The sequence below is a fragment of the Dromiciops gliroides genome, chromosome 2 (genome assembly GCF_019393635.1).
Source record: "Dromiciops gliroides isolate mDroGli1 chromosome 2, mDroGli1.pri, whole genome shotgun sequence".
Classification (NCBI taxonomy): domain Eukaryota; kingdom Metazoa; phylum Chordata; class Mammalia; order Microbiotheria; family Microbiotheriidae; genus Dromiciops; species Dromiciops gliroides.
Window position 1 is genome coordinate 573,667,812 of NC_057862.1, and position 18,031 is coordinate 573,685,842.

The following is an 18,031-nucleotide window of genomic DNA, read 5'->3' on the forward strand; positions in this document are numbered from 1 at the left end:
TTTTTTTTTTTAATTTTATCACACTGACTTCTATAATTGTACTCTTCTTTCCCCTCTATTGTAATAAATACATATTTTACCTGGAATCTGTAGTAATAATATGCAAAGACAGGACTTTAATGGCAGAAATGTCACCTGAAGTGGCAGTTAGGTAGTGACAGCCAAGATATTTGTTTGGCTAACTACAGAGAACTAGCCTCTTATAAGAGATTCTTGCAAAATGTAGGTGAATTGGGCATAGAAATGTTTTTGTAGACTGTGTCCTCATGGGATGTCAAAGTCTAAGTGGCCTATTGGTCACTTGTTTGCACACTTTTTGTGAGTAACATTTTTCTGAACTGAACTTTGGAAATTCGTCATATTAATGATTTACAAATAAAGTAATCATCAGTGTATAAGAAGCAAAGCCGGAAGGCAATTGTGTTTCAAGAACCTGCAAAATGTTCCCCAGGCCAGTTTGTATTGATGATTTTGAAAAATATGCGAAAAACGTTCTTCAAAAGTCTATCTATGATTACTATCGATCTGGTGCTAATAACCAAGAAACTTTAGCTGATAATATTGCAGCATTTTCAAGGTAAGGCAATTAAAAAATAATATCCTGTGGTTATGCAGTTGACAGATTCTAAATGTAATTTCTGATTATGTGTATGTGCGTTGATATAACTATATGGTTTTTTTTTTCAGGAGATTGGGGTGTATATAAAATTAGCCTTAAGTCGACTTTAAAAATCTTACTTCAATGAATCTATTATCTTGTTGATGTGGGTGCCCCATCTAGTAATGTATATTACAACCCAACTGTATTGCCTATCCTGTATGTCTCTTGTTAAATGTTTAAAAAATACTGGATTTCTAAACATTTTCATAAAATATATTTTTAAATCTCTAGAATTTGGGATTTAAACTACTATATCCCCAAACTATCCCTGTTTTGCTTAATGTGTCTATTTCCTATTCAGGTGGAAGTATTTGCCTCATACAGAAGGGTCAAAACTCTACATTTGACTTTATATGAACATAGTAACAAATTCAGATAAGCCTTTTTTCATTTTCTTTCACTTATGACTGAGCTCTTCTCCCTTACCCATGCTTTTCCAGTTACCTTGAGTACAAGATAGCAATCTTATTTGGAGAAGCCTCTAGAGATCTTGTCCTCATTCTACCAGCATTTGATTATCATTCATTTTGCTTGCTGCCTAGGCATATCTATGCTTCAGATTTCAATTTGTTTAGGTAGGCTCAATCTTTAATCTTTGAGACTTTCATCTCTCCTCCCAAATATTTCCTTTTTCTTTTTAAAAGAGCTGATTCCCGTGATATTTTTCTATTCCAAAGATAGCTGGCAGGATGACTTGTATCTTCTCATCATAAAGATAAATATTGAAGAACAGAGAAATGACTCCTCAGAACCTGTGTAATTATATGAAATTGATATTTTTCTTCTCACTATTCAATCACTGTCATTCAGTTTTAGAAATGAGGTAATAGAGAATTAAGTGGCCTGCACCATTTTTGTTACCATCAGCAATGATATCTGGTGTAGGGAAATGGTATGTGCAGTGTGTCCACAATGTGCCACAGTATGTCATTGTATCCCTGATGATGATAAGTGAATGAATAAATGAATAAGTGCTTATTAAGCATTATGTGCCAGGTTAGATTTTCAGTTGTGAACATAATAATAACACCTATCTACCAAGGTTTTTCAGTCGTGTCCAACTCTTTGTGACCCCATTTGGAGTTTTCTTGGTAAAGATACTGTCAAAGTAGTTTTCCGTTTCCTTCTTTAGCTCATTGTACAGATGAGGAAACTGAGGCAAGCAGGATTAAGTGACTTGCCCAGGATCATACAGCTAGTAAGTTTCTGAGGACAGATTTGACCTCAGCAGAATCTCCCTGACTACAATTCTGATACCCTAACCACTGTGCCACCTAGCTACCCCTATGTGCCGGGTACTTGGAGAGAAAAAAAAATAATATAAGAAATAAGAATTTCCTTATTGTTTTATTCTAAAAAACTTGAACAGAATTTCTAAAGTTTTCTCTTTGTAAAATGGTAAGTATATTATTCTTACAGAAAGGATCCATTTTTTTAGGGGAATAATAATTTTTAAAACCTTCATAAACATCATCATCATCATCACTTACTTCTTAAACACTTTTATCACTTAAAAGGTAAATTTACATTTTTCATTTATATTTTATTGCAAATTTAATTTAATTCATCACAATTCATTTCATCACAAATTTATATTTATTATTTATGGTGTAAAATCATTGAAACTATTTCATCTAATCTTCACAAACAGCACTGAGAAGTAGTCAAGGCTGAGAAATTAGTTGGATGTGATTTGCCCAAGATCACAATGAGTTCTAGTAGCAGCACTGGGACTAGACCCAAGACAGAGCTTTTTCCACTACATTAGTATATTATGTCGCTGTATATTACATCAACGTAGCTTTGGATAAATCTCTTAGGTTCCCTGAGCCTCAGTTTTCTCTTCTGTAAAATAAAGGAGTCATATTAAGTGACCTCTGTGGCTGTGGGGCTGTGATTCTGTATGCCTACTATGCACGACTTTTTGTTCATATCAGTATAATCCTATATTAAGGAGCAATGAGGCTGACTTTTCTATTGTACTAAACAGAAAGCTTGCCAAGTACACTGCCTGCCGGTGTGCTATGGACTTTCCCTAACATTCTGCCTCCAGTAAAACTCAGATGTACTTTCTCTGATTCCTCAGGGTTGGTTTTCTTTCTAGATAACACTTATGGATTGATTGATGGCAATGAGTACTAAAGAGCTGATATTTTGCAAATTTTAGGTAACATTTGCATTTTCCTAGAGGTATTTTTTTTTTTTGCAGGGCAATGAGGGTTAAATGACTTGCCCAGGGTCACACAGCTAGTGTCAATTGTCTGAGGCCGGATTTGAACTCAGGTCCTCCTGAATCTAGGGCCAGTGCTTTATCCACTATGCCACCTAGCTGCCCCCCCCAGGGGGGGTATTTTGAAAACAATTCCCTACCTTGAATAAGAAATTCTAAAAATGTGACTTTCTGGTGTTGAAGACTTCAAAAATATTTGAAGGAGGTCAAGAAGTCTTTCAGGGTCTCTTAGGTCATATGATGGAAATAGCTACTTATTCTGACCATGTGTAGCCTTACTACAAAATGACATGTCTCATCAGTAGCATAAGTTCCTTTAGTCACTACCAAGGTGGCATAAGGAAATTAACATGATGGGGAATGGGAACAGATAAAGGGTTCAAATTGGCTGTAGTCAAACCAGTGAAGTCACTTTTTATGCACAATAATATTCTTTCCTTTTGCTCCATCTCCCAATTAAGTAATTCTCTTTCTGAGGCTTTGGAGCATAGATTGTTTGTGGTGGTGATTGGGAAGGAGTATTGACTCATGGTTTTTCAAGTGGAACATTTCTGAATTCTTGACTTTGGGCCAGCCTGTTACAGTGAACTTAGTGGAGCCCTTGTGCCCTAACTCACTTGTATGAATGCTGGGAAAATTTTAGGATGTGTCTTAGGGATCAGACAGAAGTGAACTCATCATTAAAGATTGTGATTTGGATTTTACTATTACCATATGCTTTTCCATTGCCTCCTACTAACCACTGGGCCTTTCTATCAGACTTGCAGCTATGATGTCCTTATTAGACTGTGAGATGTTTGTGTGTGTGGACCATCAGTTTGTATCCCCAGTACTTATCACAGTGTGATACACAAAGTGATTGTTTAATGTTATTTTTTCATTCATTCATACATCTGTTCTCTAGCTTTAGGTGAATTTCTTGTTTACTAAACAACAACAACAACAAAAGATTTTCAAACTCTTCTCATTGAAGACAGTTTCTTTGGATAGAACTTTTTCTTTCCATTGAAGCTTGAGGGCATGTTAATGATTAGGGATATGGTCCATACTATGTCTGACATTTGAAACTTTTTTTTCAGTCCTTTTTATCACTTTATAAAATATCTGATAACCCTTGTTTTCCTCACTAATTTTAAAATAACTGACCGTGAATCACTAAGAATGAATTTTCCTTCAAGGTCAAGTGGATTTAGGTTGATGGCTTCTAGGAAATCAATATGTAATTTCCTCATTCTGAATTTCAAATGAAGATTTGGGAAAAAAATTAAATCTTAGATAATCTAAGGTGATACTCTACACCACAAACACTGCAAAGGCATTCAAAAAGAAGGACATTTCCCTTTACAGAGAGGTCTCCAACCCTCATAGCTCTTGTTTACACAGTCAGAAAGAAACATTCCAGTCATCCTCATGGTTCTCCAGCCATAGGTCATTCCCTTTTACCGATTGGGGCACTCTCCCAGTCCAGTTTCAGCACAGAGAACAAAGCCAATATGGATAAGGTGTTTGTTTTTCATCTGCAAACTCTCAGGAATGTAATCTACTGAGAGCCATAGCTCCAGAGAGGGCAAATATCAGGTTGTTAGCATTTGCATCACATTCCCTTCCCTGTGCTACATTTAGGACTCATGGTAATTTATTGCTATGGCATGTTAATGCAGACAAAGTGCCCCTTTCAATCATCACTCTCTCGAGTCTTTTGTGGCTTTCTCAGAACTGAAGGGTCATTGATGGAAGGTAATTCTAGATGGCAGACGTTTAAGAATACAACCTATGGTTATAAAGAATTATGAAACCCTTTTTTCCCCATACTAACTAGTGCCTTTTGCAGTGGATATGGTTTTCTTATTCTTCCAAATAACAGGTGAGTAGAAACAAAAGTCTCTTAAGTTATTATTCAGAAGGTGATTTGAACTTATGCAGTGACATTTTCAGTATTTTTCACACTTAGATACCATAGAAATATGTAACTAGATGATCCCTGAAGTTGAACCCCTTGTTTTCTAGCTTTCTGCTAGCAGACAGTAGCCTGTCTTCTATTTTTTTGCATGTCTTCTATTTAAAAAAATTCAAATAGAAAGATGTTTCACAATCTCCATCTGTGCATCCTTTCCAAAGTTAAGACATATTTAGGTTCTGTATGGGTGGTGCCAACGCATTTAGAAGGCTGACATAACTCTTCTAGAACAATAGGGCCCTGTTAAATATCTTACTGATTCAACATGAGCATCCTTTACCCAGGTTAAAAAATTCCAATTCCATGCACCTTTATTTATAGGTCTTATTGTCTGTCCTTTAAATTCTCTTGGTTGTCATTGGTTACTTTGCAATATTGGCATATTCTTTTTGAAACATGTTTCCCCAAAAGACCACTGGACTGCAATCAGTAGACATGGGTCCTAATTTTGGCTTGGCTAGTTGAGTAATGTTGAACAAGTTATTTAACTTCTCTGGGTATCAGTTTCTTTATATGAAGATGTTTGGTTAAATGCTTTCTAAGGTTTCATCTACCTCTCAATTCACTTCGTGAAACTGGACAAAGTCATCCAAAATGGACTGCAGTTAGATCTTTGCTAGAGGGACTCTGGCTAAGCAGAACAAGAAAGTCATAGGATCATAGATTTAGAGGAGCAAGAGCATGAGAAGCCATTCTATTCACCCCTTGTCCCATTTTTGAGATGAGGAAACCTAAGCAAGGAGAGGTCAAGTGACTTGGCTAAGGTCACACAATTAGTAAGTGTCTGAGTGATTTGAATGTTCAAAGCCATTATATCCATGTGGTATGGAGATAAGTGTAAATATTTTATTCATTATATATGTTTGTGTATATACATTAGGACAGCATGTGGCTGTGTGTGAGAGAGAGAGATTGAGAGAGAGAGAATAATATTTCAAGGGAAGAAATGATGCTTTGGTCTTCTGACTGAGTACCCTTTGAGCTGGGGTATAAAATATAACTGGTACTAGCCATGCTTCCCTATTCTGCTCAAAGATGGGGAGCTGTAATTATTTCAGGCAGGGTTGGACCTCATCCTCAAATATGGTAACTCACCCTTTGCATCATTTATGAGATTAAACAAAATTCCACAACTGACCCAAGAGGAAGCATTTAAGATGTCCCATATAACTGTCTACTGCATGTGGGAATAGCTATAGTTACCACTTTGGGCTCAACGCTCAAAATACTGTGAAGAGTATTAACAGTGATTAGAATGTATATAGTTTTAGAGAACTGTATTGAGCCCACGTGTTGACTTTTAGACTACCTATCTTGTCACCCTTTTTCTAAAAGACTACAGAGTTGCAGAGCAGGGGGCCAATCTGAACTAGTAGAGGGGTTTTCCTGATTGTGAGCTTCTTATACTGTTAAAATTTCCCAGATAATACCAAAACAAAAGGGGTCTTTTATTTTTCCTATCCTGAGTTCTATTAATTTATCTGAAACTATATGGTACATTCATTGATGGGATAAATTCTGTTGCATCATGCTCAGAAAGGGAAATGAAGTGTTTGTGAAGAGTAACTGCTCTCACTCTTATTAGTGGAACAGTCCCACCCAGTGGCCAAAGGCTTCATTAAGCCTGATGCAAAAAGACATTATTGTATCTGAGAATGGTGGAATGTTAGGACTGACAAGGACTAGAGAACATTGAGCTCAGTCACCTCATTTTATAGATGAGAAAACCAAGGATCAGAGACATGAAGAAGTGATTTGTACAAGAGCACACAGTTATTTAGGGCAGAGCTGCAAATAGAACCCAAATCTACTGACCTGTGGTGGTCCAATACACATTTCACTAAACTATGCTGTCCCTGAAGTGGAGTTTTTTTTCCCCTTCTTTTCCCTCATTCCAAAAATCTATTCTCTGACATGCATATTCAGGTACCTGCACACCGACAAAAACATACAGCACCTTTTTCTGCAGATTCATATACTTTCATTGTTTCAAGACTCCAAATGTAAATTGTAAGTACTTTGCAGAGCCTGGTATGTCTCAGCTGCTATGATGCTTTTCTTGGTTGTTCTAATGATGAAGTCAGAGATGATCTTCATTAAACAGACACACACACACACACACACACACACACACACACACTCTTCATACCTTTTCCCTCTGCCCCTCTAAAATAGCTACCAAATAACTTTGCTGTGGAGGCTGCTCAAGGGGGGAAAATTCTCATAGAGCATTCAGGGTGATTAAAAAAAATGAAAATTACAATATTCTAAAAATACAAAAGAAAAATTGGAAGAAAATTTATTAATTATACTTTTCAAAGGCCAAACAGTTTACATTGTAGGTGAAGAAGAATTAGATTACAATGGGGACCTTTATCCTGAATTTAAGAAAATTGTGTTAACATCAATTCTCTTCCTTCTCCTTCTTCTTTCCATCATTCTACCTTCTTCTTCTATCTCCCCCAGAGAAGGGACCAAATTCTCCTGAAGGGCAATAGACTGTTGTTGAAAGACCTTGGAGTTCCTTATGGAGGGAGAGTGATCCATTTTTAAATGGATGGAAGTCAAAGGGAAATGATTTCAGCTTACTATAAAGAAAAACTTCATAAAATCTGAAACTATAAAAAATGGAATATGCTGCTTCAAACTTTCTTTGAACAGGACAGCTAGGTGACACAGGGGATAAAACACTGGCCCTGGATTCAGGAGGACCTGAGTTAATATCCAACCTGAGACACTTGATACTCACTAGCTGTGTGACCCTGGGCAAGTCACTTAACCCATATTGCCCCACCAAAAAAAAAAAGTGAAGGCTTGGTGAACACTTCTTGGAGAATAGTATAGGGGAGATTAATAAGGCTGAGTTAGATTATCTCTGAGGTTCAACTCAAAGATTTTATGATTCTGTCCATAATGCCACTAGGTTAGAATGCATGTACTTTTAGATTTTTCCATATGCTGTTTTTTTAATAATGTGAAGTTTAAAATCTATATTGTGTTCGCCTTAAATTAGAAGCTTTAGCACCAGTCTTTGGGCATTAAACATTTATTAAAGCATACAGGTATTCACATGGAGTTCAGAAAGTTAAGAAAAGGCCTATCTAGCATAGAGTTCCAGCCTGGTTGGGTTCTTCCTCAAGTCCTCCTCCACAAGCCTGCTTCAATCAGGAACTCTCTAGCAAGCTGATTGTGGAAGCTTTTTATAGGTCTGGAACAGAGCCAGTCCTTACACACTGCTTCAAGCTGATTGGTTGACATCATCCAAATCCATTGGTTTTGAAGGTGTTCTCGAGTTGAGTTCACAGTCTAGCTTCTGAGAACAATACCTTCTTAAGGGCTAGCCAGGTGTGGTTACAATCCAGTTAACTTGAAGTAGACTAATCAGCAGTCAATCACTCTCACTTGATTCAATCAGTCTAGATTAATCTCCAGGTGGGTCTTTGAGTATCTGCTAAATCCCATTATTTTATCACAATAAGAAGTCATCAAGCTATTTTTTGGTGGTGGTGGGGTGTTGCAAAATTTTGTATCTTGGCCTTTTACACTGTAATATATTTGAAACAGCACTGAACTCAGGTTGGAAGACATGGATGTTAGTTTTTAAGCTGCGCCATATTCCTCCTTCTCTCCCTTCCAGAGAACCATCCTAATTAATTAAAAAAAAACTATTAAAAGGAAAAAAGGACAAAGAATGAGAAGTAGAGGGAATATCAGCTTAAAAGATCAATTAATTTATTGAAAAAAATCTGAAAATGTATACATTTTCCCATACCTTGATTTATGGGTCAAACTCTAAAGGGGAAAAAGGACATTATAATTAAAAAAGAATGAAGAACAGCTAATATAGACCACTACACACACACACACACACACACACACACACACACACACACACACACTTTTTTTTAAATAAAAAGAAGCATTGCTCCTGGAAGAAGAATATAAGCAATGAACACAGAATGTTCCTTATGATAATCAGATGTTTTATTAAGAGCTGGAAGACACACTAGAGGCAATCTAATCTATACCCTTTCATTTTTACATATGTGGAAATAATATATCATAACTCAAATTTATTAAAGCTCATTGTCTTCTCTTACACTTATTCCTACCTAATATTTTGCTTATTTGTGGTTATGCTTTTCCCTGCCTTGCATTGTAAGTTTCCTGAAAATGTAATCATGTTATATCTATTTTTGTATAACACTTAGTACTTAGCATGGTATCTTGTATATTTTTTAACCAGATATCTTATAACATTGGTATAGGAATCGATTTTTTTTTGTAAGTCAATTGAGGTTAAGTGACTTGCCCAGGGTCACACAGCTAGTAAGTGTGTAAAGTGTCTGAGACCGGATTTGAACTCAGGTCGTCCTGAATCCAGGGCCGGTGCTCTATCCACTGTGCTACCTAGCTGCCTCTCGGAATCTATTTTTAAGGAAACCCACTCTAATAATGGTTATGTTATAGCACTTAATAGTCTTAAAAAGAAGCAGATTGCATATTTTCTTTTTTTTAAGTAGTTGCTGATAATGGAATCAAATCCTATATAAATTTCCTTGAGCTTCAGAACACTAAAAACATTTTCAGAGAACCACAATAATGTGAAAGGGACCATTCACACTGAAGAAACTAAGTGGATAAAAATTGTATATTGCCCATATTATGACAAGAAACTGGATAGTCAAATTAGGCTTTTTGTTGGTTTCCTGAGATAAGTTTTATAAATGGTTATTTAGACGGTTCAGAATTATAATGGGGAAGATTGAGCTGGATTCCATTTAGGAAAATCCATCAGGATTTAGATTATCCCAAACTATTCATTACTGCAAAAGCCAACCTCTTAAGTACCAGTATTCTCCTGGTGATGCTATATCATTATGAAACTTAGAATACTACAATCCCAGACAAATGAACATGACAAGCCAAAGGTCAATTGAAATAAAAACATTGAAAACATGCAGGAAACAGCATGTTACCAATAATGACTTGAATGCAAGGCACAGTGCAAAAGGTAGAGTTGAGAAGGTATATTGACCATCCAAACTATTTCAATAAATATTTATTGTCAGGCACTTATTGTTACTATGTTCCAGGAATGTTCCAAGTGCTGGAGATACAATTAATGGAAAGAAATGCAGTCCCTACTCTCAAGGAGCTTAGAGTCTGATGGGTGGGAGACAACATGCAAAAAGAGGTAGGAAAGTAGAGATGGAGCATGGGGGACACTAGCAGGAACCCAGCCTAGGGTATCTTGTTCCATGAAGTTAAAACCAGGCAGAGTAGTAGATACAGAGTTGAATGACCTGAATCCACTTTTTGCCCTTTATAAAAGAAGGCACTGGAAGAAGTTTGGTGTTCTATCCTCCAGCCCTCTGATTAGAGGGAGAAGAGACCAAAGGAGGTAACATCAATTAAGATTTGAGTTAGCAGCATGGTGGCAAGTTTAGAAATGATGAACTTAACCTTGGAGGGGCATCTTGTTCTGTGAAGATGAAGCTAGGCAAAACAGCAGATGCAAAATGAAGTTATGTATGTACTCACATGTACATATTATACTTAGGAAAAGTCTTTTTCAGTCTTTACTGTGTCCTGGAGAATATCAGCTCTTAGTAGTTTAAGGAAAGTCATTTAGTCAAGAAAGAATTATAATAAGTGCTTACTATATATGAGGTACTGTGTTGAGTGTTAGAGATAAAAGAAGTGGAAAACTATGGTTCCTACTTTTAAGGAGCTCATCTTCTAATGGGGAAGACAACAACGACAACAATAAGAAACCAGAATGTACATAGAAGAAATAGAAATCTTCTATGTATGGAAATTAGTCCCTGAGGGAAGGAACACTCCTGGGAAAGACCTTCTATAAAAGATGGGATTTGGTCTGAGTCTTGAAGGAATGCAAAAAGGCTAAGAAGCAGAATGAAGAGGGAGAGCACTCTAGCCGTGCAGGAACTGGGCCAGTGTCCCTGGATCTTAAAGTTTGTGAAGGGGAGTAAAATCTAAGAACATTAGAAAGTTAGGAAAAGACCAGGTTATGAGGGACTTTAAATGCCAAACCTAAGATTTTATTTTTGATACTGGAGATAATAGGGAACTATTGGAATTAATAATTCACTGTTAGGGGGGCAGCTAGATGGCACAGTGGTTAAAACAGCAGCCCTGGATTCAGGAGGACCTGAGTTCAAATCCAGCCTCAGACACTTGACTCTTACTAGCTGTGTGACTCTGGGAAAGTCACTTAACCCTCATTGCCCAAGAAGAAAAAAAAAATCACCGTTAGATTTCCACACCCTGTCCTTACAAATATCAATAGCTTTCTTGTTCTGCAGGTTTCAATGCAGCAATGGAATAATAATAATAATAACAATAACAATATCCTGATTATAAACTTTAAAGTCATTTTTAAACCCTCTATTTTTTATATAAACCCATTATTGCTTTGTGTTTTATTTCTTCCAGATTGAAACTATATCCCCGGATACTCCGGAATGTTGCTGAAGTAGACCTGACCACCTCTGTTTTGGGACAAAGGATCAATATGCCTATATGTGTTGCATCTACAGCCATGCAATGCATGGCCCATGTGGATGGGGAGATTGCTACTGTGAGAGGTAAGCCCTGTGGCTTCTTGGTGGGGAAACAAAGAGGCAAATGTCATTTATTTGAATATGGGGTTCATGACTGCTTTATTTTTCTACCCATGATTCCTTCTTACATTTAGGCAGGTTTTACTCACACCAGAATTGTTTATTTCGGTAGTAATAACGAGAAATTCAATACATTATGTAAAGCATTTCTTATTGAGGGCTGACATAGTAATTCTTCTAATTTTGCTTTCTATGACCATAAATTATATTCATGGTGTAAGGCTGGAAGACACGCAGTACGTAGAATTTTGCAGAATTCCTCTTTAGAAACGTGGGGACCAATTTTTAATTGGGGAGTGCTAGCTAAGCTGCTCACCACAATGTTGGGGCAAGGAAGGAAACCGGCAGCTTCCCTCAAAACAGAACAAGATTTATTTTAACAAGAATAAACTTAAAAAAAAAACACAAACAGGATCAGTAGGATCAAGGGAAAGGTAATAAAAATGGGGAAAGGGAAATTATAATACCTGAAAAATACCACCACCCAGGAATCAGCTGAAAAGACACAGCAGAACGCCTGTTGCTTTCCAGCTTCCACCTAGAATGCTCAATTCTCCTCCCCAAACCTAGAAACACCCCACACAGTCCCAGCCAATGGGATGGCCACTCTGACAGTCACATGACTGCCCTCACTAGGCTTCCAATCATTATAATTTTGCCAGGCCCATGTAGGCATTGGTGAGTGGTGATGACGTGAGGTGCCGGAGCCCTGGCAATGACTACAACCAGTGAGTGGAGCACTGCGCGGCCTTCGGAGCCCCAGGCTAGTGTGAGCTGAGGCATAAAAACCTCAAATAACAATTAATTCTTTACAGAAACAAATATGACCGTAACAACTGCAGACCTAGTAGGTATCTTAAGAGAAAGGCCAAGGGTGGATGCACAGGGAACTTTCTCATCTACCTTAGGTTAAAAAAAAGTAATAAAAATAATAATGTATAGAACATGAAGGAAAGGCAGGTAAAAGAAGATAAACATAAGGATATGGCATAGTCCTATAGAATAATATCAAGAATGCTATAGCTAAGAACAACATTAGGTTGTAAGTAAAATAAAATATTAACAACAAGCATTCATATAATACTTTAAAGTTTACAAAGTGCTTTATAGATATCTCATTTTACTCCCACAACAACCATAGGAGTTAAGTGCTATTATTATCCACATTTTTTTTATGAAGAAACTGTGGCAGTTTAGAGGTTAAGCGACTTTCCCAGGGCCTCACAGCTAATAACCATCCCAGGAAGAATTTAAACTCAAGTCTTCCTGATTCCAAGCCCAGCACTCTTATCTACTAGTCTACAATGTGTTGTTGGTTTGTGGGGTTTTTTGTTTATCTATTTCCTTTTTATCATTATTAGAGAAAAGGAAGAATATACAAGAAGAGAAGTATATTTTAATTAAAGATAGAAAGTAGAACTGCTCAATACTTATTTTGCTTATATTTCTTCTTCCAATTAACCAATAAACACTTATTAAGTGCCTAATGTGGGACAGGTGCTATGTTAAGAACTGGAGATACAAAAAAGAGGCAAAATACAGCCCCGGCTCTCAAGGCAGGAACAATGGAGGAGACAACATACAAACAAATCTAAGCAAAGCAAGCTATATAGAAAATAAATAGGAAACAATCAACATAGGGAAAGCACTGGAAATTAAGAGGGATTAGAGAAAGTTTCCAGTAGAAGGTGGGATTTCAGTAGGGACTTAAATGGAAATGACAAAACAAAAATGGTTAACAAGTTGTTGATATGCAAGATTTGTAAGAATAGTAAGAGAGTACACAGTATTTCTTGATTAATTTAAGTCCCATAGCTCCAGATGAACTACATCCTAGGACACTGAAAGAATTAACAGATGCCCATTTTGTGCCACTGCCAATGAGCACTGTTAGTGCTAATAAAAAGCAGTAATATTAATCAATGCATATTAATGAGTGGTAATACATAGGTAAGCCTAAGTAACTCACAGCCAGGGGCAATTTCATTAGTCTTTGACAATCTTTAACAGAGTATCCTTACCTTCTCATATGCAAACTTGACAGAGTAACTTCCTAAAGTAGATTTGTAGACTCAATCTGAAGTCCCCCATCAACCCTTTACTACACCAGGTCCTCAGTTCAATATTTTTTGACCCTAGCAACTCAGCTAGAGTATTTTGGACATATCTATTAACATATTCATTTTTTATTTCTCCTTGGTGACTTGAAGAGGCACAAAACGTTATGCTGCTAATTACCTCTCTCCTACCATTCATTAAGACTATCAGCAAAGTTCATGTATAACAGATTTTAGAAAACATTAATACCAATAATATTTTGTGAAAGTCTGAGCTGGTGGTTCTTCCTTGCGGTCTGCAGATTCCATGGGGTCTTTGAGTAGATTTCAGGGGGTCCATGAGGTTGGATGGGGAAAAGTCATCTTTAGTTCAATACAATTGGTTTCTTTTGCAATTTTAAGCATTTTGTTTTTTCATTTAAAATATTATTCTTAAAGAGTCTATAGATTTAATGAGATTGCTAAAGAAGTCCATGACACAACCTCTGGTCTAGATCTACTATAGCTGGTAACTAGAACCCCTGGTCTAGACCTACTTTAGCTGGTGGGCCAGAGACAACACTTACCTTCAAAAACATGGTTATATAAATTTAACAAACAAACAAAACTTTACAGTATTCTCATGGGTTACCACCTTTCTTAGTGCATGTAAAAGAGCCATGGAAATTAGAAAAGAAAATAATGACAATAAATATAAATAAATAGGGGCTGGGGGGGAATAACTTCCCTCTTTCAGCAGTGAAATAAGTCAACAAGCATTTATTAAACATTTACTATGTGTCAGGTACTATGATAAGCACTGGGAATAAAAATATAAGCAAAAAAAAAAGACTGTCTTCAAAGAACTTGCATTATAATAGGTGAAAAACACATAAAAGAGAAATAAAAAGCAGGAGAAGGTAATTTAGATACCCGTACTGGGCATAGTGGAGAATGAAGTTTGTAGAGTCAGGAGTGAAGTCCTAGGCAGAATAAAGAAATGAACATCACTGACTTAGGCACTTTCTTTGTCAATTTTTTTTTTTGTATGGGGCAATGAGGGTTAAGTGACTTACCCAGGGTCACACAGCTAGCAAATGTCAAGTGTCTGAGGCTGGATTTGAACTCAGGTCCTCCTGAATCCAGGGCTTGTGCTTTATCCACTGTGCCACCCAGCTGCTCCTCAGGCACTTTCTTTGGAGATTTCAAGGAGGAACTAAACAATCAGATTAGAGGGGTTACAGGGTGAGGAGGCTGCTGGGACATGGTAAAGAAATAATTCCCAAGAGTTAGGAGCAGAGCCCAAAGAGGCATGAAAGACTGAACCTTGGGCCCCAAATGAGCTCTTAGATCACATGGGACTACTCGAAAAGGAACTGGAGACATAGAATCATCTGGATGTCATTTGTATCTGCAGATGAGAAAACAAACTGTCCTGGATGAATATTCTTCTATAGGTCTTTTTTTTTAAACACAAAGACAAACCATAAACTTCTCCAGTGAATCACTGCAAAACCACAGGGTATTCCAAATGGAAGTCCAGACAAAAATTTCCCTAGGGATGCAATTGCATAGGGTGAACAAAATTTATCCAGTGGGTTCATGTAATAAAAAGCATTCAAGATGAAGATTCCAAATGAACTCCCACAATGCAACACCTGTGGGGAAGGCAGGGAGGGGAAAACACCCTCACACCAATTTCTCTGCAATAATTACGAAAGGAAATAGTAACTACAAAGAGCCAGCATTGCCTCATCAAGAGTAGGTCATGGTAGACTAATGTTATTTCATTGTGACAAGGTTATAAAACAAGTATACCAGGGGAATATAGACATATTTTACCTAGATGTTAATAAGGTATTCGACAAAGTAGAAAAGAAGACAAGATGTAGATAATAATACACGTATGTGGATTTGGAACTAGTTGAATAGTCAAACTAAAAAAAATAATAGTGGTTCAATGTCAGCTTGGCAAGAAGTGTCCAGTGGAGTCTGCCAGGGATCTGTAATTGATCCTATGCTATTTAACATTTTTACCAATAATATGGACAAAGATTTAGATGGTATATTCTAACACACTGCATGACAGTTAAGACCCAAAAAGATATCAGTAGGAAAGAGTATTGGAGTGACTCTAAAAGGATAAAATTCAATTGGAATAAATGTAATGTCTTATACTTGAGTTCAAAAAAATCAGATTCCCAGGTATAGGATTGGGAGTCAGAGTTAAATGTTAGTGAATATAAAGAAAAAGATCTGAAGATTTTGGTGGACTGGAAGCAGAACCAGGGATTTTTTTTGGTACAATAACAAGTAAAAACAAACAGTTTTGAAAGTTGGAAAAACTATAACCAACACAATGACCATTCATGATTCCAGAATACAGATGATGAAACTTAATATACATTATAGAGACATGACAGATTTACAGTACAGAATAAGATATACATACATCTTTATACTATAACACACAATATATTTAAGTATTACAAAGTATTGTTAAGCATTTAAGTATTATAAATATATATATGTAATATATAATATAAATCTATGTACACAAATGCTGTATATATATATATACATATATAAAGTACATATTTACGTGTATCTTTTCTAAATCTGTCATGTCTATAATATATTAGGTTTGATTTATATGTGTATATTTGTTGTAAGGGCCAAAATTAATATAGGGAGAGTTAATTGGGCAGCTCACCATAATATTGGGGTAAGAAAGGAGATTAACAGCCTCTTTTCAAAAAACAAAACAGGGTTTATTAATGGGAACAAATTTAAAACACAAGTAAGGTTAATAGAACTAGGGACAATAAAAAAGGGAATAGGGGAAGGGAAAAAATACAACCAGCAAACTCACCACCACCCTGAAATAGCAATTTCAAAAAGAGCCATCTGTGCAGCATCTCTTTCCCTCTTGTGCGCGTGCTGAAGTGCACTCTCCTCCCTTCTCTCTCCCAGAAGCTCCCTCTCCCACAGGAAACAGGGTCGACCACACACACACACACACACACACACACACACACACACACACACACACACACACACAGCCCCAAGCTAATTGGCTGGTAGCCCTTATTGACAGAACTAACAAGTGTCTCTACAGAGGCGAGTTCTGGATGCAGAAGACCACCTGACCTGTCCTCACCGGGCTTCCCATCATGGTGGGGCTTCCCTCATTATAATTTGGCCAGGCTAATGCAGGGTGTCTGGTGCAAGGCCACCATGCACAGGTGCGCACTGTGGCCTCCAATCCCAGCCAAAGATGGGGTCACAGAAACCCCAAATCACAATCAATTCCTTACATTGTATATGTATATATAGATGTGTATATGCACAGAGATATATTTTTATTCAGCCATTGAGGGAATTTGTTTGGTTAGATAATGAATATTTATCACAAAAAATTTTTCTTATTGTCCCTCCAATAGCATGGAGCATGGGAGAGAAAAAATAGATTTCTGTTGGCTTAAAAAATAGGTATGTGAGGCTACTATGGATGTAAAATATTCCTGCTCTTTCCAATGAGTTCCCCTCATGAAATGAGTAATTTCTAAATGTATGTAATGTAAATACAAAACACCTCAATAAAACTGTTAAAAATATATGAGTTAACAGTATGACGTGGCAGCCAATGAGAACTAATTCAATTTTGGGCTTTGTAGAGGGTTTTATCTTCTAGGAATAATGAAATGATAATCCATCTGTGCACTAAAATATTACATTTGGAATACTGTGTTCAATTCTGGGCTGATAAGTTGGAAACTGTCCAGGGTAGGACAACTGGAATCATGAAAGTTGATGAATCTATGTGATCTCAGGGTTAGTTGAAGGAACTGCATGTGTTTAACGTGGAAAAGGGAAGACTGGAACGTGGGAATGGGGGGGGTTGTGGTGGTAGTGGCTGCTTGGTGCATGGCCTTCAAGGTTTTGAATATTTGTCATGTGTAAGATGAATTAGAAACATTTTATTTGGCCACAGAGGTCATAATCAGGAGTGCTGTATAGAGATTTCAAAGAGTCAAATTTAATCTTGATGTCAGAAAAGTCTTAACAGGGACACTCCAAAACAATCTGCCTAGAGAGATGATCAGTTTCTTTTTCCTCAAGCAGGCTCAGGTTAATCACTTAGGTATTTTATAGTGGTTGGTTGAGTCCCTTCAGATATAGGTTGGATTAGATGACTACTGAGGTTCCTGCCTATTTTGAAATTATGATCCTGTGAACTTGCGTTTTGTACTTTTGACACATACTGTTGCCAAAGGGCAGGAAATAAAGGGCAAAGGAGCAGGAACCAGACTCTATTTTAAAATGCCTTAATTCTGAGAATTAAAAAAACGGGTGGGGACTTTCCTTCCCATTCTTTCTAGTGTAGGTTGATTTGCTGACATCATCAAAATTCATGTCACGGGAGATCGGAGATAATAACAACAACAAAAACAACAATATTAACGTTTATATGCTACTTTATACATTTTTCTCCTTTGG

At 36.9% G+C, this 18,031-nt stretch overlaps 1 protein-coding gene across 1 annotated transcript in view; it reads left to right on the forward strand.

Moving 5' to 3' along the window:
* Positions 1-434: 434 nt before the first annotated feature.
* HAO1 (hydroxyacid oxidase 1) overlaps positions 435-18,031 on the forward strand; it is a 75,504-nt gene continuing 57,907 nt past the window's right edge. The window contains exons 1-2 of the mRNA XM_043982888.1: positions 435-577; positions 11,308-11,459. Of these exons, the coding sequence (XP_043838823.1) occupies positions 441-577; positions 11,308-11,459 (289 nt within the window). The 5' untranslated portion in view covers positions 435-440. The remainder of the gene's footprint in view (positions 578-11,307; positions 11,460-18,031) is intronic.